The following is a 25,334-nucleotide window of genomic DNA, read 5'->3' as shown; positions in this document are numbered from 1 at the left end:
TGTGTGAGCCCTGTGTGAAAACCTGTAAACGCTGGTAAATAGTACTGGCTGTAGGGAGTGATGCCTGTTTGTTTGGGATTGGGGTTTGTGTCTGTTTTTCTGGTCAGGGAGTCAGTGTAGGATTGTATTGTTTTTGTTTGTTTGTTTGAGGGTAGATAGGTCTGGGATTTATGTTGTATTGTGGGTTTTGTTTGTTGTTTTGGCATTGTAACCACTCCTGACGATTCACCAGTGTGTGTTCTTCTGAACGTACAATACTTCACTTTTTGACATATAGCTTTCGCTTTGGGCTCTTTTATTGCATACGCCATCTGGCCCAGTTATTCAAATTACTCAGTGCTGCTGTTATAGCCACAGTGCCTGGCCCCGGTGGGGGGGGGGGGGGGGGTCACACTATTTTATTATCATTTTCCTTTCTTTTCACTTCTTTACCTTTCTCATATTGACCTCTTCCAAATATTATTTCATACCAATACAGTTCTTTTCAAGTTAATAACTATATAATAGAATTCTTGATTTACTTGTTACATGTTTTACTGTAATACTGCTTTGGCAATACTGTAAATAAATATTTTCATGCCAGCAAAGCTTAATTAATTGAATTGAATTGAATTGTGTGTGTGTGTGTGTGTGTGTGTGTGTGTGTGTGTGTGTGTGTATGTGTGCGTGTGTGTGAATGAGAGAGAATGAGAGAGAAAAAGAACAGAAGAGCCAAAAGGTGATCTGTTTATATCCTCTAACTCCCCAAAGCTCTGTCACGGTTAGCCGTCTACTTCCACCTTATTAACAGAAGAAAGAGAACGCTCTGAGTAGATTCCTGCTAAACCAACGCAGGTGATGATATAGAGCAATCACATTCTTAGTCCTAAATTCCATAAGCTCATAGGTTCTTGTCTGGTCACTCTGGACCATGGGGTTCTGAAAGTGCCGTTTGTGGATAGCTGTGGGCCCAGCTGAGACCGCTCTGAGCCGCCTGATTTCCTGCGTCTGTCGGTGTGTGAAAGGATCTTTGAAAAGCCAGACACAATGTCTCCCCTGTTCACTAGGGCTCTGAACAAGGTTTTGCTTGTGCGAACGCGACCGCTGCAATGTGTCTTTGCATGGCGATACATGTAGCAGTCTCAACCTCCACGGCCCGAGGAGGGAGGCAGAGTAAAGGCTGGCCCTGGAGGGTCAGGGCCTCTCCGCAGGAGGGGTAACCAGGCAACGACCTCGAAGACCATCTTCCACTGTCCATCCGGCAACAGAGGGAAATGTGGACAGCGTAGATAACACGCGGCCCGTGCCTCGAGGATGAGGTGGACCCCGACTGCTGCCATCAGGCCATTCTGAGTGACCGTGCAGAAGTGCCCCACGAGATTAGCTGGTCGAGAGGACGGAATCGGGGACGCAGCAGAAAGGCGATTTATAGATTTGAGCAGTTATACAAGAGGCAATGTTCCTGTTTTTCTCTTTCGCAATGTTTGGCAGCCGAAGGGGTCGACAGTGGTCACAGGGGTCAAAGATACTTGAAACACTATTTCCTCCTCTGAGAGGGAAAACAGAGGACAAGAATTTGAACTTTCAAATGCCAGATTACAAAAAAAAAAGAGAGAGACAAATGGCAAATAGATTTTGACAATAACGAGGGGTCCTAACTGAATCTTGGAATTTGACACAGAACTAATGTGTCCATAAATAGCAACAGTTGTTAATACCATCTATTAATACCAATTATTAATCTGACACCGTAATGCCTCACATGAATTTTAGTCCATATGCTAGACAGATGAACAGCCCTGTGCTGGATCAAGGATTAGGTTAAAGAGCGTCCGTCAAAACAAAAAAAACCCATCCCTCCATCACAAGGAAAAAGATGAGCGTAAAGGGGAAGGAGAGAGAAAGAGAAGGAGGGAGGAGGCTCACCGCTTAAACGAGTCAGATTAGAGACACAAGGGCAGAAGAGGAGAGAAACACCGATGGTGGGAAGGACTCCCTAAAATCAGCTTGTCCCACCGAGATTATGAACACCAAAGAGCTTCAGGACAACTACATACTCTCCAAAACAATCAGACCCAAAAAACATACCAAACAAAAATACATCATGTATTGGGAAGAATCTACAAAAGCGCAACACAAAGTTCAATGCTATTTGGCCTTAAATTGAGACTGCACATTGGCAACTTGTCTGACCACAATCAAAGACAAAAGCTAAGGAAAGTGTTGACAGTGTATGGTGAGCAGTGCCTGGCCATTGAACCTGGCTGTTGTAAACAGACCCAACAGGCCACGCTGGGAGTGGCAGAGGCCAGCTGCATTTGCTAACCGTGCGTCCCAAATACGACTCAATTAGAAGCCCATTTTATACAGACATTTACAGCATCTGGCCCGAGTCTCTATATCGCAGGAATCTACGGCTGCCCTGTGAAGAGTGGACTGAGTTGGAGAATCGTGTCTTGGCCTAAGGACCAATCCCCGCCCCTTCGGTTGCTCAGTATTGCTGATTAACTTATAACATTCATGACAATATAGATTTGATGACGTGAACTGAGAGGGAGAGAAAGAATGAGAAAGAAAGAATAGGAGATTGAGAAAGAAAGAATAGGAGATTAAGGTAAAGAGAGAGAAAAATGAATTATTCTCAGAAATTCTCAGAACCAACCAACAACCGTAACCAGCAAAGGCAGGTGGTGAGCATCTTTTGATGTCCGTTTTAACAGACATAGCATTGTGGCTGGCTGTGTGCGGCTGTGGTTTATGGCCAAAACAGATCTCGCTCCGCTTCTCGAAGCCTTCCTCATCCTCCTCATCCTCTCTGCCTGCATTGCCACTGCAGTGACTCAGCCAAACAATGCAGACACGTCGGGCTTATCTATGAGAAATCTCAAATCTCGATCTCAATCTCAATCTCAAATGGGCATAACAAACAGGACAGCATGGCCTACACCTTTCAAAATCAGATTACAAATTGCATATTTGTGCATTCAGAGAAAGATGAGATGCTCCGATTTATGAAGGCTGTGAGAATGTTTATGTCCAGAAAAAAAGAGAGCAAAACACAACAAAGCAAAACAAAACAAACCAAACAACAACAACAAAAAAAAAAAAGAGAAAGGAAAATGAACACAGGAAGTGAGCTGTTTATGGCATGGATGTAACCATAATTAGGGACTAGGATTTATGCCAGCCTTTACCACCACAGCCTATTAAATACACCATTTTCCAGCATGCCATGGGGGTATCCCACTTCAAAACCATGTCAGTGCTAAATGCAGAACCTAAAAGATTTTCCTGTGGCGCTCTACCCATAAGCCATTTGTGAGTTTTGGGAAAACCCCTGTTTATCAGAAAACAGGAAGAGAGGGGCAATAATAAAGGATAACAGAATGTGACATTTCAAGAGTGAAATGAAACACACACAGACCCTGTGGGATTTTCCCTCTAACTGACACGCCACAACCAAACTGAGAACAAAATTCCTTCTTTAAATTAGAAGTTTTGGAGAAAGAGGAACAAATGTAGTGGCTCAAGAAAGTACGTCCCTTGCCAGCATCTCTCTCTCTCTTTCTCTCCCTCCCTCCCATTTTCCATCATCCATTGAGAGGAATAATGGCTCCACTTCACTCCTGGTTGGCCCAGGAGATGGAATAGGGCATCCCTGACTCCTTACTGCAGCAGAGACAGAGAGATCTGCCCGTTTTAGTGGACAGGACTCAGCGCCTGTTAGCGTGCCACGTTCCGCCCCACCGGTCCCGCGGCTATGACTGTCTGGCGGTGGCTTAAGTGTTGGTCTCTATCTGCTTCACTGAAGCACTTTGGCACAAAAAAGAGAAAGAGGATAACCAGGACAGTGACTGCAGTACAGCTGGTGCTGACTGAGCAGCTTAAATCAGAGCATTAGATGAAGCAAAGTGAGCGAGGAACGAGACACGAGTCGTGTGTGAGGCCCCGGCGATGACCTCTGCTTGAGATCATACCAACGTTCCCAGCATTGTGGCCCCCAACCGTGATCAGGGTGACATTATACCGCCTCATCAGCAATAACGGTCCTACGCAAACTGACGAACACGACAGTCATCGGCCACTCAAATCTCAGTTGGCATGCCAAAAATCATGAGATTAAAATAAATTCATATAGAAACTGCAAAAAACAAATTAAGTACAACACATTTTATATTTTCAATCTATTAACTGCTGGTGGATGACAACCCACTTTTTTTCATCAGCACAGCAGTACAACCACAACTACGGGTTGAATGACAGAATACAGCACTGAGATAAAGCTGAAGGGACCGAGGCCAGTGCGCCTGGTAATTATGACCTGTATAATTCTGATCGTTTGTACTGTGGCCTAATAGATGGGACGTTAGGAAGGACAGAATGCATCTTTTGAGAACAGATGTAGCAGACTAGGACTTCTCTACTTGGGCTTTACTGTCTTCCTCTTTACAATAAAACAGCTCACTGCAGTGAGCAGCAGTAAAGGACTGCAAACATACTGCCAGCTCAGCAACTCCTCACAATACACACACACACACACACACACACACACACTCTTGCAGTCAGAGCAGGGATGGAGATACAGGACGCAGACCTGTAACACAAGACTGTCTGGATTTATCCTCAGCTTCACACAGATCCTGGTTACCTTTGACACATCGTGATGTTCATATCAGCGCGTGGCATATTTCAGACAACTGTGTCACGGGAAAGGAATGCTTGGCCTAATCATGTCAGGGAAATGAGAGGTGGAAGAGAAATCCTCCTTACAGCAAAGCATGATGGGAGCAGAGCACTTACGACGCCTGGAACCAACATCTATGTTTTCCTTTCAGTTTCTGTGAAGCTGAATTTTCAACTTTCAGTTAAAGACCAAGTAAAGCATACCAATCTCCATAACATGTAATGTATATCACCTTTCTGTATAAATGTATAAACCCAATAACAATAACACCACCAAACCAGATGTTAGTATATGAGACACTCCATCCACATAACAGCATGAATAAATGTGTAATAACAGTGTGTGTAAATAGGCTATATGGTGTTGATCTAGAAACCCATCCATTAATTCCAGTGTAGGCAATTAAGCAATGAAGCATAGAGTTCTTCCTCCCTTGCGTAGGCAGAAGAGGTAGTGCATTTAAACGCCTTGCTTTTTCTGATCTACTTACAAATACAAGTTTTCCACAACACACAGGCAAACCCCCCCCCCCCCCCCTCGGCGTTCTACTGCCCAATATCTCTGTGGCTGTCAAGTGATTTATAGTGAAATTCAAAAACAAATAATGACCCTTGCTGGGGACCCCCGCTTCCTCTAAGACCCAGCCATCCTCCACAAACCCCCCCAGCTCATATCTGAAGGCATCATTTTTGATTAAATGCTCACAGAACACAAAAATAGCCTCCGAGCCAACACCATTATATGTGCTTCTGGATGTGGAGAGATGGCAGCTGGTCGCCACATCATCCGTCCGTCCGTCTGACGACTGCCACCTGTCTTGTACACGCAGGCAGTTTGCCCCTCAGCGCGGCTTGGCATTCACCGTGAAATAAGCTCGAGCTGAAGGAAGAAACTGATGGATGACGCGCAGGGCAAAATCCAAAAAATCCTGCTTTACTCATCTTTCCTCTTGGACACAGATATACAACTAAATAGAACGTAGAAAACTGTCATTTCAATTAAAAAAAAAAAACCAAACCGTTATTTGAAGAAGTGTGTCTATAATGATCCGGAATTCTTTTTTCCACGTTAAGCTCTGCGCCACGCAAACATTTAACCTGTACTGACTCCGGTGCAGAGAGAAACTCAAAAGAGATTCAAACTGAACAAACGTGTATCACATGCAAATGCAACAATTTGACTTTAGAACCTTTGTGAAGGATGGACGAGCGTTTATTGATGAATCAAGACAGTGGCACTTACATTTGCATCTCAGCGCCTCGCTCTCTATCCGGAGACTGCACGCGTCGCACCAGTCCACGAGGGCCTTCACGGGGGCGAAAAGGTGTCCCTGCCCGTGCTCCTTTTTCACTCTGGGGTCATCCTGGATGAAGATGGACCACACCTCCCTCCTCGGACGCTCGTTGCGTATGAGTTTTACCACACCCGTCTTGCCCCGTGTTAACCTGTCCAGATGGAGTCCTTCCAGCACGTCCCCGTGGTACGACAGACGTCGCCCCCCGGCGCGGAGCGACGGACCACAAAGCGCGCTCGTACTTGCGGATGCGCTGAGGTTGCTCGTGCCCTTCCCCGAACCTCTCCGACGCCCTGAAGCAGAGCCTCCGGGGGTACCGTTATTGTTCCCGTTCACGTTGCCTCTGTCAGCGCGGGTGTGCTGCACCACGCGAGTGCCATCTTCGTCCGCGATCGCGTCGCGTTTTACGCACGCACGCTCGGGCGTTTCGGAGACCCGGACACGGTCCCCGCTCGAGCGGTCCATACCACGTGGCGGTCCGGCGGTACCGGCGCCGCGCTCCGCGCCTGAAGGTTGCGTGTGCTCTGTTGACGCGCGCGACGCTGGAGCTGCGCCTGCGGGGCTAACCGGCTCTGCCGCGCGCTTGCCTGTCGTTATGTCACGCGGCGCTTTGCGGGTTAACTGCTGTCCCTCGAGCGCTCTCTTAAAGAAGAGTTTTTCCGAGTCGAGATGGTGCTGAGCCAGGTGTCGCTCTAACGTTACCCACGCCATTGCTTCGAGGAACTCCGCGTGCGGAGTATGAAGTAAACTGAAACACCCGCAGCCGTGACGCGCGCTTGAAACCAGCTTTAAATGTCACAGCACGAGAGGAAACGAGAACACGCGACCCACGGGGATTCTCTACCGCCGCGCGCACACCGGCAGGCTTTGCACACCACAGCATGGTGTAGATTAGGGCACAAACACAAAAAGAGATAGACAAAATTGTGTATTATTATATTAGTTATTGGTGACAAACACATGTTCATAATACAAGGTTGTGAGGTCAATTGTGTATATTAATTCATCATCAAAAATAATAATAATAATAATAAAAATTCCAGTGTCTGCACTGGAAGAAGTAACAAAACATATTTGCAATATTTCCCGGATGTTAGATGTTTATCTTCTTCAAAAACGTTTTCATTTTTCAAAATGAAACATGTAAACCTCTCGTATTTGTCAGGTATTAAGAGTGTACTATGACAAAACTTTTAAAATGAGTTGCATAAACCATTTTGTATGCAAGACGTAACAGATAAACAATCATACGTCAGAACATTGTATTTTACGAAGGACCCACAAGGGCAACTAAAACTTTCCAATCGAGAACCCCAGTTCGGTGATGGCCTTTAGATGTTTAAGTACTTTCCCCCCAAAAGGACAGGATTTTCCCCCCAACCGCGAAACACACCTCCGCTCGTGACGTAGCGCTCTCAGCCGCCCCCCCTAGCTTTCACTTCAATAAAACATTTTCACAGAACTAAAACGGCGGTCTCCTTATTTACGCACACAGTCGTACAAGAATAACCCGAAACACTAGTACTACTGTTAGTAATAATAATGCAAAAACAAACAAACACAAAAATATAAGCAAATGTGGAAGAGGGACGCACTTTCTGCCTTGTTTACTACTTGTCTAAAGGTAAAAAAAAAAAATTTTTAAATGTAAAAAAAAAAAAAGGTTGGTTTGGTCAAACTATGCCTAGTTCCCTCCTCCCTCCCCACACACACTGAAGTACCTCAGCACATTTGAGTTTGGTCAGGCAAGCTTTTACAGTATTGTTTACCGCCAGTCTATATAAGACTTTCTTTGGATCAATAATCTAATTAAGAGGGCAATACTGTGTATCGTTAATTATCACAACAGAAGCATTCGAGCCAAAACATTTGACAGAATGAGTAGATCTTCATTTAAACAGCTTGATACACAGTTGTGCAATATTCAGGAGACGTACACCAACAGGACCATCAATGTGTTTTACAGTCTGTATGTGGCTACTGGGCATAAGTGCCGTTGTGGGCTGTGGCGAATTGTCAATAAATCAGTTACAGTTTAAAAAAAAGCTTGTATTTGGCAAACAGAGTAAAAGTCTTGCGTCGGCTTGATCATTTTCTCTCTCCTCCATTTTTGCGGCTCCTCGCCCTTCAATCAGCAGCAGTAGATTCTGTGACACAGCAGTTTCCCCTGGGAAGCGCTAGGTGGCGCTCTTCAGTGACCTTTTGGCTGAGGTACCTCGGGGTCTATCACCAGCCTAGCGTTAAATGCTCCAAAACTGAAAACACAAACAGATCTTGTCAGCACGAGGAACCAGAGTCTGGCAAAACGAGGCAGCCACACATGGAAAACGAGGCGAACGGCATGAGAAAACACGGCACTCTCCTTCACCGCAGTTCCCGTCTTAACCTGCCGGCCCATGGAGAGTTCAGGCACTCGATACCTTTCTATTATACGGTTGTTGTTCTGCATTTCCTGTGCCACCAACTCCATCTCATCTCTTAGTCTCTTCATTCTGAAATAAAACAGAGTCCATGGTTTGCACTCTGCACTGGATCACAGCTAGCAACCCCTACTGACAAAACTGCTTTACCAAAGAGCAAGAGTGCGCAGCCATGACATAACCTACACCTTTTGGAATTTTCTACCCATTCAAGAAGTTCGTCATGATTTGACACTTGCTGTATATACTACGTGCATGTTTCGGAGAGCTGGTTTTGATCCAGCAACCCACCGAAGAATCAGGTGGTCTTTTTTCTTCTGCCCTTCCATGGCCTCTGGCCTCTGAAGAGCTAGGACTCTGTCCAGAACCTGCCCAACAAACACACAAGAGTGGCTGTATTCTTCATGACTGTTCTCCAGTGTTATTATGAAGGCTTTCAAGCATCTAGAAGGTAGGCCAACCAAGCACCTGTAAACAGTTGTCTAGGTAATTCTGTAAGCCCTATGCAAAATCCCAAGACCATGGAATAGCTATATTTAGCCATGGTTACCGTACAAATTGTGTGCGACCTTGGTGCATCACCTTTGGGGTCTATATCATATGTGTAACACTGGTTTGCTATAGGTCCATGGAAGCAGGCGTGGAGTCAGGTAAACTCTGTGACCAGCAGCAGGTAGTAAAGTATGGGCATCGTAAGGTCACGTTCACCATCTCACCCCCCACACCCATTTCTGGAGGGGCTCTTATTAAACTGTTAGTTATATACCACCTACAGGATGTTAAAAAAAAGAGAGAGAGAAGGAGGCAGTCAGAGTGAGTCTCTTGTATTTGGCTGACCTTGGTCTGATGTCTTTCACACATCTGAAGTTCTGCTATCAGCTGCAAGAAGAAACCGCTGAAGTGTTCCAACTTTGACTGCATGTCATGCAGCATGCTATGGATGGACGGACGGACACACACACAGTCTTTTTTCACCATATTTTATCACCATATTAAATCTTACACCATCATATTCAATTTATGCCGAGTATATTCTATACAATCCAGTATAGCTTAGTATATTCTTTATGTCTGACTAATACGAATCGTTCTATCAGTTAGTCATAACTGCTGCCAATATCATCACTGTGGGATGATGTAAGGCAGTGTGACCTCAGCTCCCACAAGCACTACATGCCTCACCTACTCCAGGTTTGTACTGCAGTCAGGACATTTTGGTACTTCTGCAGACAGTCCTCTCGGAAGAGACCCTTCACCCTTTTAATGTAGATCATCAAATTGATCCTTGGGAGAGACAGAGGAAGAGCACAGTGAAAACAGCCAACACACCAGAGGGAACATGAGAGGCCGAGAAATGTGGCTACTCACTTCTCAAACTTGTGGATCTGCTCTTCGTTATAGCCGAGCTCTAGAGGAGAGGACAACAAGGAATTCACTTCATATTGGAAAATCCCAGTCCCCAAGCGGATCACGCCTCTCCTAGCAGCTCTGTATCAGAAAGCAGTCTCTCCAGAGAGTGGCGTCTAATGTTATAAGTAAAGCATTGCATGCTGGGGGGGGGCACTCACCCCCATTCCTACCCAGATGTATTTTCCATTTCTGCACCATTAGATAAGGTGGAATGTGGCTGATCTGAGAGGCAGGAACCAATCCCCGAGACAGGCCTGGCTTGGCCCAACTCATTAATCCCATACAGGCCCAGCCCAACCCAACCCATCTATCCCAGGCCAGAAGCGGTCCTAAGAGGGTTGACTGTTCATACCCAGTAAACTTTTTCACTAGATGCAGGGACTCTTTCTCAGAGTGAGCCTGGTCTTGTGGCCACTATGGATGAGTGTGATGTACAGGTGCACGGATTCAGTTTAAAATTCCGTACATCATGGCATGGTTTCACGAAAGCCAGCAACTCATTTAATCCAAGAGCCTTCCCACGACTGGTAGTCTCACAGTAATTGGAAAAAAAGGCATTTACGATAGGTGGTCAGTCAATGGTCCCATTTTAACTGTCATGTCTGTTAGACATGTGATCAGGCATACACTCACTCTCATTTAACCGGTCTTTCCGAAATTGATGATGTGCTGCCACAATTTTCTCCAGGAGGGACGCCATCTTTTGTATGCTGCACAGAGCAAACAAAAATCCCTCTTTACAATCTCGTTCTTTCAGTCTTAATTCATTAAGCAACCATTAAGCGTGTAATTACTTAGAAATGCATGCAACGTTAAAGCCACAGTCCACGTGCTGCTCACCCTGAGGAGAATATATTGATCTTCCCATTATTCTGATAGATGTTAATTTACTCACTCAGGAAGCAGTCGGTTTTTGATATATGAAGAGGGTTTACATGCAGTTTAGCTCTACAAAAAGGTTCCACACCTTCTGTCTTCAGCCAGTGTCTCGGAATGCTTGGCCAGGTCCATGTGCAAGTGCTGTAGTTTTCCCTGGAATTCTCGGATACCACTGCCATACATGGGCATTTTCTCCTGGATCTGGGGAAAAGCAGAAAGGCTTATTACGTGCGCCATTTGCATGCTTTCCTCCTTCCCCATGCTCCCTGAAGAGTTCTTACCAGGCTAAGTTTCTGCATGTTGTCCGAGGCATCTGGGAAGTCACGTGGAAGCTGTTCTCTGCTGGTCAAGATGAGCAGACTTTTCAATCACTCAATCAACAAACAAACAAACGAGCATGACGCAGTGAATGTCGGCATGTTCTGCCAGCGGCACGCTCAACGTCCTTTCTCTCCGCCACCTGCTTCAGAATGCTACGTGTTAGCGGCATGCGAGAATGGGTGCATGGGCACTCACAGCGTCTCCTCCATGCTCAGGCAGGACAGGAGTTTCATGTTCACCATGGCAACCTTGTGGGCTGTGTTATTGCACTCGACATGCACACACTCACTGGTAATGAGGGGAAAAAAAAGCAAAAGAACAGACACAAAGTTTAACAGAAAAAGCCGTGTTCTTATCTGTGACTGGACCATTTCCATACACTGTAAACACAAAAGCAACAATTGGTCGATACTATTTACATGTGACTGTAGAAGCCCCGCAGAATTAGTTCCCTGTGCTGGTGCAGGCAGTGGACCATCCGCAGGTACTGGTGGACCACCCCATCCATAGTCTTTGGAGAACAACAGGGTATGGGTTGAGACGTCAGCATGCACAGCAGTCGCAGGTGCAGAGTAGCGATTATGCCCTGGTACCTACCCTGGAGAAAATGTAGTCTGCTTTGACATCAAACCGCACGGGTATGACTGGTGATTCGGCTAGAGAGAGAGAGAGAGGGAGAGAGAGAGGGCTACATCAGGTTATGTGCTATGAATATCATAGTATGTTGACCCTGTAACATATTGAGAAATAATTTTTATCATTGATACCAACCTATGCAACAATGCATATGTAATACATGTACAGTCCTTACTATATACACTGGACTATGCAACTATAAACAACTGATCTGTACAATCTGATGAAAGCAAAAAAAAGTGTTAAAATGTGTTTTTTTTAAACCCATTTTATATTTTCATTTAGATTTAGCAAAGTACATCAAGATACTTGCTAACACTTATTGCTTCTCTAATACTGATCATGTGGCTGAATTGGGAGCAAAGTTGTCTTACTTTCATCAACTCCCTTTACCCCACACACACACACACACACACACACACCAGATTCGACAGGCACTATAACATGATATACTCTTACGTTCCCTAGGTGGCAGTGCAGCCATTTTCTCAGGCTGCCGGCTGAGCAGGAAGATGGGCTGTTCTTCGGTGGTGCGTGGCAGGTGGGCCACTTTCTTGCTGGGGTCCAGGGGCAGGGGGTGACCCTGGAACATGTACTGCTGGACCTCTGGTGCAATCCCTGTCTGGGCCTGGACTTCTTCGAAGAAGATTGAAACCCTGTGTTCAAATCAAGGGGACCAAATGTGTTCATAGGAGGATGGACATGTGCGCTGGACTATGGCATAAGTACGTTAGTGGAGCAACACATTCTCCAGAACAGTGCGTAGATGCTTATAGATGTAATAACGGCGCATTCGGGAACACTACATAATTATGAAGGGTACCCAGCAATTGCTTATCGAAAACAGTCACCGAGAAGTGGTGACATTTCAGGAGTGCATTTGAAATGTTTACTGACGTGTTGTAAATGTGAACGTAGATGCAGTGGGCTGTAGCCTGCTGTAGGGAAAACACGTGGACTTTGATGCGTTGAAGAATGTCTTGGGTGGCGGCGAAGAACTGATCAAAGCCCCAGCACTTCTCCTGGTTGGACTCCAGGATGTTGGCCAGCACTTGCTCGAGCTGCACTCTCAGCCCCCTAGAGGTGAATGGTGACGCATGCACAGACTGGATATTGAGACTCAGACTTTTATCCATACATATATATCGGAGACATATAAAGCTCCCGGAATAAACATAAATTACATTTATGGCACTTAGCTGATGCTTCTTTCCAAAGCAACTCACAATTATGACTGAGTACATCTTGAGCAAATGAGGGTTAAGGGTCTTGCTCAGGGGTCCAACAGTGACAACTTGGCAGTGGTGGGGCTTGAACCAGCAACCTTCCAATTACAAGTCAAGTACCTTAACCACTGGGCTACCCCCAAGGGCAACTAAAGTATTTTTACTGACTAAGCAGTAAAAAGCCTAGTTCTGAACAAAAACAAGTGCAACTCTGCTGCCACATGGCTTGGCTATAACCCCAGGACACCATTCCTGGTTCCAATATTCCAACATGCTGGAAGATCTTAATTAACTGCATGAAGTGTCCGATTAGGTTTGGAACTGAAGTCGGTAGGGTAGCAGTCTTCGGAAGAAAGGCTGGGTTTTCCATCTGAGCTTATCCTTAAATCAAATTTACTCACTGTGATAGCTGGCAGTAGTAAGGTAGCTGGTATCTCCACTCGATAGGGCCACCCTCCGTTTTTTGAACGCCTGCGATCGCCCTCTCTGGCTTTTCAGTAATGATCTTATACCTACCAACAACAGATTTTACAAGAATCATTACAATAGTAACAAGCTTATATGGGGTTGATATGAGCTCAGGGTATAACGTCTATACTGCATCACTTCACTAATATGCTCTACCACTTCCTGACATACAGGCACGTATGCAAACCACAGGCACTTCACAGTCTGAGCGACCAACTCTAATTTGATGAAACGGGGTCCGTGTGTCTTGCAGCCTTTGATAGAAAACAACCAAGGGCTGTAACCTTGCTTCACACGTACATGACTTGCTGGTTTTTGCGTGGGCCTCCGTATGGCATGAAGGGCAAGGTGCCGGTGGCGACTTGGTAGAAGGTGACACCGATGCTCCACAGGTCCACAGTCACGTTGAAGCTCTTCTCCTGGGGCTTCCTCAGCACAGCCCGCATGTATAGGTCTGGGTGCTGCATGCAACACGCAACAGATGAGCTACGGACATATTTACCAGGCATCTCAAGAGGATAAACGGTGATCTATGACCAGCTGATTTTGACTTTGCGATCGCACTATGGATCAAAGTCTTGAAAAAGTCAAAAAGCCCCTTATGGTTATCTTAATTTTTTTAAAATGTAGTATTACCTTCTGATGGTCAAATGTTTTGCAAAGAGTTCTAGGTAGAAAGGTACGACCCAGCCATCCAACATCAAAGCCTGCACTGAGCAAATGCGACATCTACAAATCTGGCCAAAGATGCTGCCGACCTTACCAGGTATTCCTCCGTGCCGTATAGGGACATAAACGTCTCGTTGTCTTCCAGTTCCCGAGCAGCGCCGAAGTCGGTGATCTTGTAGATGGAACATCCATCCTCCCCAACTTTCCTCACGAGGTTACCCGGTTTGATGTCACGGTGGACCACTCCATGGTCACGCAAATGGTTAATTCCGTTAACTAGGAACCCAAAGTGAAAAGAGTTAATCAGGTACCTCGACAGATGCTTGGACAAAAGAGATAATCAGAATCTAAAATGAGATAATCGTACACTTTCTCACCACCAAGAAAAAAAGTCAGTTTCCTGTTATACAAATTCCTAACAATCTTGATTCATATACAACACTGAGCTACACTACATACAGTTTGATTCTATAACCCATCATAGCATATCAGTTTCTGACCATACAACTCTTCCTGGTTGGGTATTTTTGTATGGCAGGCCACTCTTAACCCACCAGTGACACCAACATGGATAGAACTACCGGATGGAACACAAACAAGGAAATGGTGTGTTGGGAACAGCCTGCCACTCAAATAATATCGGAATAGCAGCAGCCCTGTGGACAGAAACTGACCCTTGATGAAGGAGGTCAATCACAAGGCCGATGAATTGTGCGTCCATAAAATGGGTGTACCTAATAAAGGGCCAGTGAGTCTAAGAGGCTAGTGACTGTATGCTTACCCACACAGCGTAGCACAATAAGGAATTCTGATTCAGGCAAGCCATAGAAATTCTCAGGCTTTTCCAGAAGATTAAGCAGAGATCCTCCTGAACAAAACTCCATTACCAGAACCTTCTGGTCTCTGTTCATATGCAACTACCGTCAAAAGACAAAGATTTTTATTAAAATGCATTTAAAAAAAACAAAACAACCCCCCCAGATGTTTCAAATAATGGATTGCTGTCAAGTCATAAAGATTTAAGGCATCAGAGTGATCCAGGTGAAATGTGAAATAAGGTTTAGTGATTTTATAAGACAAAAATAGAGAATTATTTTTAGCAAAACTCAAAATTCCATGTGTGGTACAAACCTAACACTGCCCATTCCTCAATAAACTCCCTCCCAACCACACCCAAATATGTCAAAACTGGTAGGAACTTATTCCAACAGATTTACATCTGTTATTTTAACAAGGAGGTGTTCTAACAAGTACTAGTCTGAAGGGGCTAAATACTTTTTCAGGATGTAAAGATCTGCTGACAAAATATACATTTTGACTTTGAAACAGTGCAAGTGCCATTGGTTATTCAGACAAATCTAAGGACCTGTGCAAGATAAATGCAAGGCACTGTTTTTCACTATGAATTTTTCAAATAATATAAATGATGCCCTAAATTAATTTAATCTCAAATTTCATTAAATTTCATTGAAATTTAATTACGGTTCAGCGGTTAGATCTAAACAAGCAATGGAAACCTGTTTACCAAGGGAAGTAGAAAGCCAGACATGCGCTTACTCACACACCAACACCAACACCAACACACACTATGGTATGTGCTGACCAATGTCAGCCAGCCCAGGAGATGCTTACCTCCTCCACACTGAGGAATTTGATTACATTGACGTGATTCAGCCTTGTCAACATTTTGAACTCCCTCATCTGGACTTCATACGGTCGGCTGTAGCTTGCCACGTTAAAAACCTTCACTGCAACCAGCTCGCCGGTTTTCTTCAAAGAGAGAGAGGCATGACAGACTTCTGAGTCATGTGCCAAATAACTGCAAATAGGTCCATGCATTCAGCATTTCTGAGAGTGGAAGAGCAATGTTTCAAAGAGTATAGATACCTTGGCTCGTGCCTTGTAGACACTTGCTGTTGCCCCCTGACCGAGAACATCTTCATGATACCAAATGTAGTTCTCGGTACTTGCCATCATGCTACTCACACCTGCAGAAAGACTCCTAAAACATCCTCCTCTGAAAGTCAAGACGTGTCAAAAATATATTCACCATTTAAGCAATGACTGCATGCAGCAGACTTAAAAGCCGATTTGGGTGACGTGAAAACTTTTTTTGCAAGGGAACTGCCACTCATGAACATAAAGTATAGACGAATACAACTTTTCAACATAGCATCTATTTTTCGACGACCATAGATACAAAACACATAGCACGTTTTGTTCTAATTCTTGACCCCAAATGTCTTACGTACTCCAACGACAATTTAACCAAACATTTACCTCTATTTTAACGAATAAACATGGTGTACCTGTAGGTTCACAGATCAGTGGCACTACACTCCGCCTTATCTACAATGATCATTCGGTGATCTTAAAAACAGGACAAACAGGGAACCTGACCTGTGGAAACACAGTTAACATATGACAGCATGCTTTAGAAATATGCGCAAAACCAGATTTACTTCAAACATGTTTGCGATCAGGTTGTTCCCAGCGTGATTTAAAGCGTGAATCTCAATAATTCGGCTGAATCAGTTAAAAGATCCGCTCCGCCGATCCACTACACGTATTTACGGGCGAATGTGGAAAAAGCAAAGGACCCAAACTAACCATTTTAGATCTTCAGCCAACACGAGCACCAGACGGATTCATTTCCCAAAGGCGGCCACTGGCATCTCAAAGCAAGTTTCATGGCTTCGGGATTTGACAAGAATTTGGGTTTGTTGCTTTCGATTTGGGAAGCAACTACTTCCTTGTTTAAAGAGCCGTGCTTTTCTAGCCTTGATCTAATGTAATGCGCAATTACGAGTTAGGAGAGCTTAGGCGGATAGAGCCTCAATAAACAGACAGGTGGTTCACTTCAATAGAACTTAAATTAGATTTAGCATATTACTATAATACGTACGTACTACAACACCATGGCTGGCAACGTGTATTATGAACGGCTGTTATGAATTTAACTTTAAAATGACTTGAGGCCACCTAGTGTTTGACCTCAGTGATAACACTATAGAAAACGTGAACAATGATCAGAAATCTGCCCTGATGAACAATAAACAAAATTATAAATAACTCACAAAATGCTAAAACCGGTATAATTCAAAAATATTTTTTCATATCACAGATACTTCAGAACTACACAGTGCATATGAGAGACTAACCCCTCAGTCTTTGGCACTCTATGCATGGATATCCCAGTGCAGTGGCAGTTAGGCTGAGATGTGGCTCCTAGAACAGTCGTGTAATATGAATGTAATTATTTATCATCAATTATTTAGTGACAGTTGATGACTTGAATAAGGTATATACTGAGAGATAGACTTGTCTTTTTTAAAGTGACACTAAGCAGGATTTGTTAGCTATGGACTCACACTTACCTTTTCATATAAATTATAAACCAGATTTATTCATATCTGTTATCATGCCAGATATACATTAGGTTTATTAGTAGACTTATAGTATGTGTGAAGGTTTTTATATTGAATTCTGAATACCCCCAAAAAGGTAACATCCAAGGACAGGCATAGCAAGCGGTTTATTAAAAAATGTTTACTACAAGAACTACACATAGAATTATATAAGGTGTATTTGAGAGTAAACTACTATTGCTATTACTGTACAATCTTGTACCCCCCCCCCCCAAAAAAAGAAAAGACAGTGAAGAATGTACCTCTGTAATGTACACCATTGTATATACAAAGCACATCTTAACACAGGTTCCTCTGATAACAGATACTTAAGTGGACAACTATAAATATATTTGACAAGACAATTCATTTTACAGTCTTGTTTTGTTTCAAATGGACAGGAAATACATATTTAACAATATTTATGATTTAAAAAAGTAAGTCCTCACTCAATCTGTTCACAAAGATCCAACCCAGATTCAAGTGCGTAATAATGATTGATTTTAAAATTGTAGATAGAAAACAAACAAAAAAAAAGATTAAATGTAAACTGAGGCTTCGGCCAACAGCATAGTAAGAACATTACATATTAAACCTGAACACCACCATGCAGCTTCCATGAGTTACTGACATTTAGCATGTCAATGTCTTTCTTTCCACCTCCAAACACAACTCACTGTCCAGTTGCCTTATGAGGTATTAGGAACAACATAAAAGAGAATGTTTCCAATCATAGCTCACAGAAATACATGTAACCACCTGTTAAGACGTTTCAGAACTGCAGCACAACACACTGAAGAGTCCATGAAAAGTAATGTCAGAAATTTTCCTCAAAAAGATTAAAAAACAGAAATTGAAAAATGTGTTACGATACACCCCCCGGCTTTTTGAGTTGGATTTCACTAAAGGGTTTCCCTGTGGTCATTCCCACGAGCCATGCCTGTGGGCCTTCCAATAACAAGCTTCTGTTTCTCTGAGAAAATATGGAAGCAGCTTCACTCATTTCTCTTGCTCTCATCTCAACACACACGCCCGTGTCTGGTTCACCACATCACCCCCATAGCCGTGCAGTTTTCTCTGACCTCACCATCCCAGTTATACTGCTGAATCACACCAACGCCAGTTAAAGCCCCTCTGGAAAAAGCACATCCTCCTCTAATTTTGTTGGATGCTGTAAGAAGACGAGACATAGGAGGCCAGACGCTCACGCAGATGATGTGGAGACGAGCAGGATTTTGACTCATCGTATGTTGGAGTAGCAGGAGCTTAGCACTCTGCTGTGAATCGCCAGTGTGTTAAAACAGCAGAGTCGTGTGGAGGCCAGCATGGAAGACAATGGAGTCTTGCTGTAGAACACGAAGAGGAGATTTAAGGTTTGTAGCAGACCGCAACCTGAACACCCCCCCAATCATCCAACTTCCATGCACAAGAGCTTCCCACACTGGTCTAGGATGTTATTCTGTGATATATATTCATTAGGATGATGACATGGGCGAAAACCAATCCCAGAACACCTATTCTGAGACATCGGATAAACCTGCTGGCTGGAATCAGAGCTCAGTGGCGCCTGCTCCCTTTCAGGTCCTCTTGTCTGTCCCAGTGCACAGAAAAGAATCAAAGCTCCATCAAAGGGAGGAAAAATGACAACTTCTGTTTTGCACGCATCATTCTTAGTGAAATCTGCTAAGAAGACTTAAGTTCTACATGTCTGAATTATAAAGCTTGATGTAACCGCCTCCTTTAGGCTGTTAAAACTATACATACATACAAACATACATACAAACATATACACAATTATCATGATACACACTCAAGGCCAAAACAACTGCCTATGAGAATTCTTAATAAAATCTAGCAAGCCAGAAGAAAATAATTTTGTGCTTCAATCTACATTAAAAAAAAACAATGAATCAAATGGTTTAACAAATTTACAAGACATTCTTCATTTCAACAATTTTCAATTTCGTTCCAGTTATAATCATGATTTTTTTTTTCTTGTACACAGAAAAAAAATGTTATCACTGAATTATTTCATTTTTTGAAAAGCTGGTAGTCTATTAAAAAGTGCTTGTGAATCTATTTTCAGAAGAGAAGTGTGTGAGTCAGCATTGCTTTCTGGCGGGCAGCACGCGGGAGACGTTGGTTATACAGGATTTCCTATTAAGTACATAGCAAAGGCAGCAGTACTACGCACAGATGACTTCCAAGATTGCCTCCCCATGATTATAATGTGCAAATGACATCACCACTCTGTGGATAAACGAGGGCATGAAACACACTTTGGTGTTAGGATCATTTGCAGGTATTACCAGCCGCGTACTGTGGTCGCAGCTTGTGGACAAATGCGACGGTCAGTTGGGAGCAACCTGGACTAACTTGGGAAGTGTAGAAGAACACCTGCTGAGTAGCACTGCTGTCCGGGTTAGCATAATGGTGTGTAGATTTTCGTTCAAGACAAAATGGGGAGAGCAAGCTGCCATGCAGACCTTCCTGCAGACACCCGCGTCTTGGGGGGCAGTACAGGGGGCACTTTGGGCCTCGCCCCCAGTTAAGAGCATTTACGGGGACGACGTTGTCAAGGGACGAGACGGGATCCTGCATGCTAATGGTAGCGGCTCACAGTCGGTACACCAAGAAGCTGCATATAAATATTCAACAGGTAAAACGGGAATTTCTATCCACCCTGCAGCCATACCACAGGGTACATATTGGAGAGAGTCAGGCTAGGAATTCACCAAATGTGTCCAGCTCCAGGAAGGGAGAGAGAGTCTTTGAGCAGAAAAAAAAGAGAGAGAGAGAGAAAGAGAGAGAGAGAGAGAGAGAGAGAGATTTGTTATTCACAGCTATTATTTCTCCAAAGCAATGTGATCCCCATTAAAAAATTAAAAAATCAGCCCCTTCTAAGGGAAAATCATCAAACCAAGATTAAAAATGTCTGCATCCCAGCCGGAATTCTTGGGTCGCAGCAATACTGAAAAATCAGTCCGGGTTTCTTGGCATATGAATGCAGACCACACAAGCGCGCTCTCACACCCACACACTCGAGTACTGTATATCTGAGAGAGTCTGCCAGGATTCCTGTCCTCCGTATCTAATCAGCCTAGTAAAATTAGTTCAGAAATGCATTCCTCCACCGAGCAAACCAGGCAGTGGAGAACGACCCGAGGCGAGCCCGGTTCTGGGCGCTCAAGCCGGACACGACTTGTCAGTGGGTGGTGGAGGGGGTGGTGGGGTGGGGGGGATGCCTGCGGTGGGGGAGCCAGTGGCCGGGCTGCCCCCGGCTGAACCGCCCTTGGGGAAGACCACGGGCTTGGGCCGGGTGGCCGGTGGCCGGTTCTCACGGAAGCTGGAAGTGGAGGGGGCAGGTGCGGAGGTGGAGGAGCCGGCGGCCGGCGGCGGCAGGGGGCTCTTGGTCGGGGCGGGGCCCTTGCAGGGGCGGAAGGTGGAAGGCACGTCGCTGGCCGAGCCGGGGGTGCGGTGGAGGGCGTGCTGGTTGGGCGGCTCGGTATCGCGGAGCAGGCGCGAGCGCAAGGGGCTGGAGGGCTCGGAGGAGCCGCCTCCGCCCCCGCCCTTCAGCTGCTCCAGGGTGTCCAGCACCACGTCGGGGGCGCGCTTCACGCTGCTTGGCCGCCTCAGGCCCTGCAGCTCGCTAAGGGCCATGCCCATGGTGACCTCGATGTCCTGTGAGAGAAGGCAAGAGAGAGACAGAGACACCCAGGATCAGTGGCCTGCTTTTTTTTGGATGTTGCCTGGGTACAGTATTTGACCTTCAGATCGTCACCCTCGGGAGCACTGCAGTTATCGAGCGCGACCTTTAGCCAGCTCTCTCGTTCCAAAGGACTCCCGGCATGGTGGCATTTACAACCAGAGCGGCCGAGCTCCAGCAGCCTGCCGTCTGAAGACTCGGCACACAGGTGTTCGTATGAAGCAGACAACTCCGCAGGAGGTACGAGTCCAGGAGCTCAGGCACGCCCATCCGGGGCCTGTGGCCATCTCTGCACTTCCCAAGGAGAAAAGAGGCCAGACCGGAATAGTCATGAGGTATGCGTGCCAGCACTGCTGACCAAAACTAATGCAGTAAAAAACCCAAGCATGACTCCACCTAGGAGGAAGCCAAACGCATTATGGCAGGCAGTGATGGCTGAATTCCACCAAGAAGGGAAATTCCAAGAGGGCTGTAAGATTTGACATTTTTCACTCATTCCACTACTATCACAATGGCCTGAGTTGCTTTTGAAGCAAACACCATGGCAGGCCTGACTGCGTTTTGGAGCCCTCGCTACTAGACGATACTGGACAAAGGCTTGAAAATGAAAGAACCTTTGCTGAAAATGACCAGTGCAAATTAGTGTTTATAAGACAGTTAGGCTTAATAAAACTGTTTTATACTCCAGTTATGCAATAAGCATTTTAAATGCAGTGAACATCAAAACATCATTTTCTCCTGTGTGAATTCTAGTTCACAAATGCCTTGATTAGTGGATCAAATTATTACTGCAGGAGTATTACGTCATAATTTTATTTCTTCCATTTCTATACTGCCTTCCAGTGTATGGCAGTGTCGACCTTAGAACTGCATTCCTTGCCTGGTCCCATCACATTTTATTGGACCAAATTGCTTTGTGAAACATCTCACATCTCCACTCCATAAAAACAACTTCCTGGATGAACACCCCACCTGGGAGCTGCGCTCCACCTGGGCTATGACCTCGGCATCCATCAGGGGCCGGTGGTTGCTGAAGCTCTTGGAGCGTCCGGCGGGGGCGGCCTTGCGAAGCTGGGGGCTCTCTACCTTGGCCTTGAGGGAGGAGTGGCGGGTGATGGAGTTCAGGACACCGTGCGTGCTGACGGGTCGCTTGTCCGAGCCCTCCTTGGGAAGGCCCACAGCGGGCACGGGAGTGGCCCGCGCGCCCGATGCCGCCCCGGCCGAACCCTCGGCTGGACCCTCCACCGACCGGAACGACCTGCGGATGCCGCTTGCCTCCGGACGCTTCTTCATCCTGGGACAGACGAAGCGGGTGAGCGTTTCACAGAGATTCCCTCCAACGGCTTACGACAGTACCGATCAGCTTCTGACATTTGCATGAAAATATATACATGCTAACAGAGAATTATGCATGAACCATGACAGATCCTAGTATCTTATTATGCAATTCTTTATTTAGGTTCTCCTATACAGCTCAACCTCAAGTATACATTAGGGCTATACTACATATTTGTCTTTATCCCAAACTGATAAATTTAAATTCCAGTCAATATAATCCAGGACTTAAAAAATATTTATAAATCCATTCATGAACACATAGACTGTGCTGGCAGTGTACACTGGAAGGAGGTTCTTACTTGTTGAGGTTCGCCAAGTAGATATCAGCTACATGGCCTCCTGTGGGGGAGCTCGCGCTGCCCCTAGTGGACACTTTCTCCTCTACAGCCTCATGGGATGCCTCAAAGTCAGCTTTGGGACTACCCCGGCCTGTATAACCATCCGCCCTGTGGCACGCACGCATGCAAACAAACACACACACACACAAACAAACGTACAACTACATTTAAATTAAAAAAAGGCCATTAAACACTGCTGAAGCAAACGACCTTATGAAGCAGATCCCTTACGTGTCCTGGAGCACGATGTACTGGTGAGGCACAAGGCCGTGGGCGCCGTTGTGCCGGCCCTCCCACCAGTCGTCGGAGGCGCGGTGGAAGAGTAGCAGGGATGCGCCCTTCTTGAAGGACAGCTCGCGGCTGGTGCGGCCCGAGTAGTCGAAGCGCGCGACAGCCTCGATGGGGTCCGACTCTGAAACGTTTAAGGAGCCTGGGTTTCAGGCGCGGTTTGGGCCGGGGTGGAGAAAGAGAAGGAAGCAAGAAGAAGAGAGGTGAAGAGAGAGGGAGAACGGGAAGAGGAGGCAGGAGAGTGGAGGAGAGAGGGAGGAGAGAGGAGGAAAGGGAGGAGAGGAGAGAGGAGGAGAGGAGGAGAGAGGGAGGAGAGAGAGAGGAGAGAGGAGGAGAGAGGGAGGAGAGAGGAGGAGAGAGGAGGAGAGAGGGAGGAGAGAGGAGGAGAGAGGAGGGGAGGAGAGAGGAGGAGAGAGGAGGAGAGGAGGAGAGAGGGAGGAGAGAGGAGGAGAGGAGGGGAGGAGAGAGGAGGAGAGAGGAGGAGAGGAGGAGAGAGGGAGGAGAGAGAAAGGAGAGAGGAGGAGAGAGGAGGAGAGAGGGAGGAGAGAGGAGGAGAGAGGAGGAGAGGAGGAGAGAGGGAGGAGAGAGAGAGGAGAGAGGAGGAGAGAGGGAGGAGAGAGGAGGAGAGAGGAGGAGAGGAGAGAGGAGGAGAGGAGGAGAGAGGGAGGAGAGAGAGAGGAGAGAGGAGGAGAGAGGGAGGAGAGAGGAGGAGAGAGGAGGAGAGAGGAGGAGAGGAGAGAGGAGGAGAGAGGAGGAGAGGAGGAGAGAGGGAGGAGAGAGAGAGGAGAGAGGAGGAGAGAGGAGGAGAGTGTGAGGGTTAATACTGAGGAAGCCAGCCAGGTCAGAGCATCATCACAGGGGAGTTGCAGCAGCCACGCACGTTAGAGGGCAAAGTGAAGCGTGTCAGGCACTGACAACAGCGAGAATGCAAACCTCTGCAGAAGCAAAGAGTGCAAGGCATGCAAAACTCCGTATGCATACACTTATTTCTGGAATAAACTGGATGTGATGTCATTGACTACGGAACCAAATACCAATGCGTATGACTGGAAATGGGTATGGAAGAATCTGTGTGTGTGTGTGTGTGTGTATGTTGTCTAGTCTCATCACTCACCATCATCACTGTTCTGGATCTCCGACACAGTGTCAGGTGCTGGTTCATCCACTAGGGGGGGCTCGTTGTGTGGGCTATCACTATTGTCAAAGATAAGAGAGGAAATTGAATGTAAGCATAATTCTAAAAGCTACAAATCTTCGCTAAAATTAAAAGGTTTGAACCAAGATCAGGCTAAGAGTTAATAAAAATGAGTTTAATATGTTCAATTTGATATGCACAGCTTTGGTCGCTGTGAGAGGAATAATCCGGTTTATTTAAATTCAAATCCCTATGGGATATTGGGATATTGGGATATAGTCCAGGGCCTTGGGTTCTCTTGAGGGCAATTTACTGTGGTGCATTTATGAGGGCCATTCTGCTTTTTCACCTCTCTCTCACTCTGTCATCTCATTCTCTCCATCTTTCTCTCCTATTCTCTGTATCTCGTGCTCGGTCTCTTGCGCTCTCTCTGAAGTTCAAACTGTCTGTTCTTGTTGCTTTGAAGGAAGGGTGGGGGTGGAGTGGGGGTGGGGGGCAGGAGTGAGATAAAAGCCTCAGAGCTGGCTCCAGCTGGGGGCAGTGACCGAGCTGAACCGCCCCCTGTACCCCCAGCACAGAGCGAGGAGGTGAACTGGGAGGACAGTCTCCTCTGTTGCACTCGGCCGGCACTTGTCCCGACTATACCAACACCTCACACGTGAAAAACGCCGAGCTTCAAAAGCGCCACTCGGAAACTCTGTGGCCCATCACGTTCCCAGGCACACAGCCTACAACGGGACAATCTACACCGAACCCCACAATTAAAATTAGGCCTGAGATGACGTCCCATTTGCCCTGACAGACATCGACCACGGCAGAAAAACATGCTTCATTCTTCATTCACGGTGAGTGTAATTCTGTAGCTGTTGGCACACCGCTCCGAGGTCAGACTGTTTAGGCGGTACTTCTGCCTCACACGCCACAAGCTCCCCAGACGCGTGCCGCGCTAAACGCTAGCCCACTTCCTCTCCACACCATAGCGCTAAAGAGCATCTCCTTCTAGCCTCTGTGGACAGATTTCAGGCCTGGCTGTGTAGCAGGACATTTTGCTGTCCCGCCGGACCAATGCCCACGTGACTTACGAAGCAGTAAGCCAGGCCTAATAAAAGCGCTGTCCAGGACCGAGGGGAGGCAGG

At 46.0% G+C, this 25,334-nt stretch overlaps 3 protein-coding genes across 10 annotated transcripts in view; all 3 read right to left on the bottom strand.

The window, feature by feature from the left end:
* The window catches only part of rassf5 (Ras association domain family member 5), a 40,627-nt gene extending 33,886 nt beyond the window's left edge, over window positions 1-6,741 (bottom strand). Inside the window, exon 1 of one of the 2 annotated variants that reach the window (XM_081705170.1) lies at window positions 5,906-6,741. In XM_081705170.1, the coding sequence (XP_081561296.1) occupies window positions 5,906-6,668 (763 nt within the window). In that variant the 5' untranslated portion in view covers window positions 6,669-6,741. The remainder of the gene's footprint in view (window positions 1-5,905) is intronic. The other variant, XM_027012906.3, reaches the window with a different exon arrangement.
* Window positions 6,742-7,728: 987 nt separating this feature from the next.
* On the bottom strand, window positions 7,729-16,932 carry ikbke (inhibitor of nuclear factor kappa B kinase subunit epsilon). 4 transcript variants are annotated; one of them, XM_027012932.3, is made up of 22 exons: window positions 16,597-16,930; window positions 16,296-16,386; window positions 15,874-16,003; window positions 15,619-15,756; window positions 14,768-14,903; window positions 14,081-14,262; window positions 13,618-13,778; window positions 13,251-13,361; window positions 12,521-12,700; window positions 12,083-12,279; window positions 11,585-11,643; window positions 11,407-11,498; window positions 11,183-11,275; window positions 10,948-11,008; window positions 10,755-10,867; window positions 10,421-10,497; window positions 9,746-9,785; window positions 9,560-9,661; window positions 9,215-9,311; window positions 8,669-8,745; window positions 8,378-8,449; window positions 7,729-8,212 (listed from the first exon to the last, which is right to left on the bottom strand). In XM_027012932.3, exons 3-22 carry the CDS (start codon window positions 15,961-15,963, stop codon window positions 8,149-8,151), a joined length of 2,142 nt encoding a protein of 713 aa, XP_026868733.2. In that variant the 5' UTR covers window positions 15,964-16,003; window positions 16,296-16,386; window positions 16,597-16,930; the 3' UTR covers window positions 7,729-8,148. The 4 variants fall into 4 exon arrangements, with proteins under 4 accessions (XP_026868733.2, XP_026868734.2, XP_081561292.1 ...); XM_027012933.3 differs by having other exon boundaries at window positions 10,948-11,005; window positions 16,597-16,929; XM_081705166.1 differs by lacking the exon at window positions 16,296-16,386.
* A 570-nt stretch (window positions 16,933-17,502) lies between these two features.
* Window positions 17,503-25,334, bottom strand: part of srgap2 (SLIT-ROBO Rho GTPase activating protein 2) — a 74,568-nt gene continuing 66,736 nt past the window's right edge. For 2 of the 4 annotated variants that reach the window (XM_035520296.2, XM_035520293.2), the window contains 5 exons: window positions 24,178-24,257; window positions 23,007-23,205; window positions 22,737-22,883; window positions 22,072-22,393; window positions 17,503-21,074 (listed from right to left, as the gene is read on the bottom strand). In XM_035520296.2, coding sequence (XP_035376189.1) covers window positions 20,580-21,074; window positions 22,072-22,393; window positions 22,737-22,883; window positions 23,007-23,205; window positions 24,178-24,257 — 1,243 coding nt within the window. In that variant the 3' untranslated portion in view covers window positions 17,503-20,579. The remainder of the gene's footprint in view (window positions 21,075-22,071; window positions 22,394-22,736; window positions 22,884-23,006; window positions 23,206-24,177; window positions 24,258-25,334) is intronic. The other 2 variants (XM_035520298.2, XM_035520294.2) reach the window with 1 other exon arrangement.

The sequence above is a fragment of the Electrophorus electricus genome, chromosome 22 (assembly GCF_041902795.1).
Source record: "Electrophorus electricus isolate QZ-2024a chromosome 22, ASM4190279v1, whole genome shotgun sequence".
In the NCBI taxonomy this organism is placed as follows: domain Eukaryota; kingdom Metazoa; phylum Chordata; class Actinopteri; order Gymnotiformes; family Gymnotidae; genus Electrophorus; species Electrophorus electricus.
The sequence above is the reverse complement of the archived record's forward strand: the minus strand, read 5'-3'. Positions and strand labels throughout refer to the sequence as shown.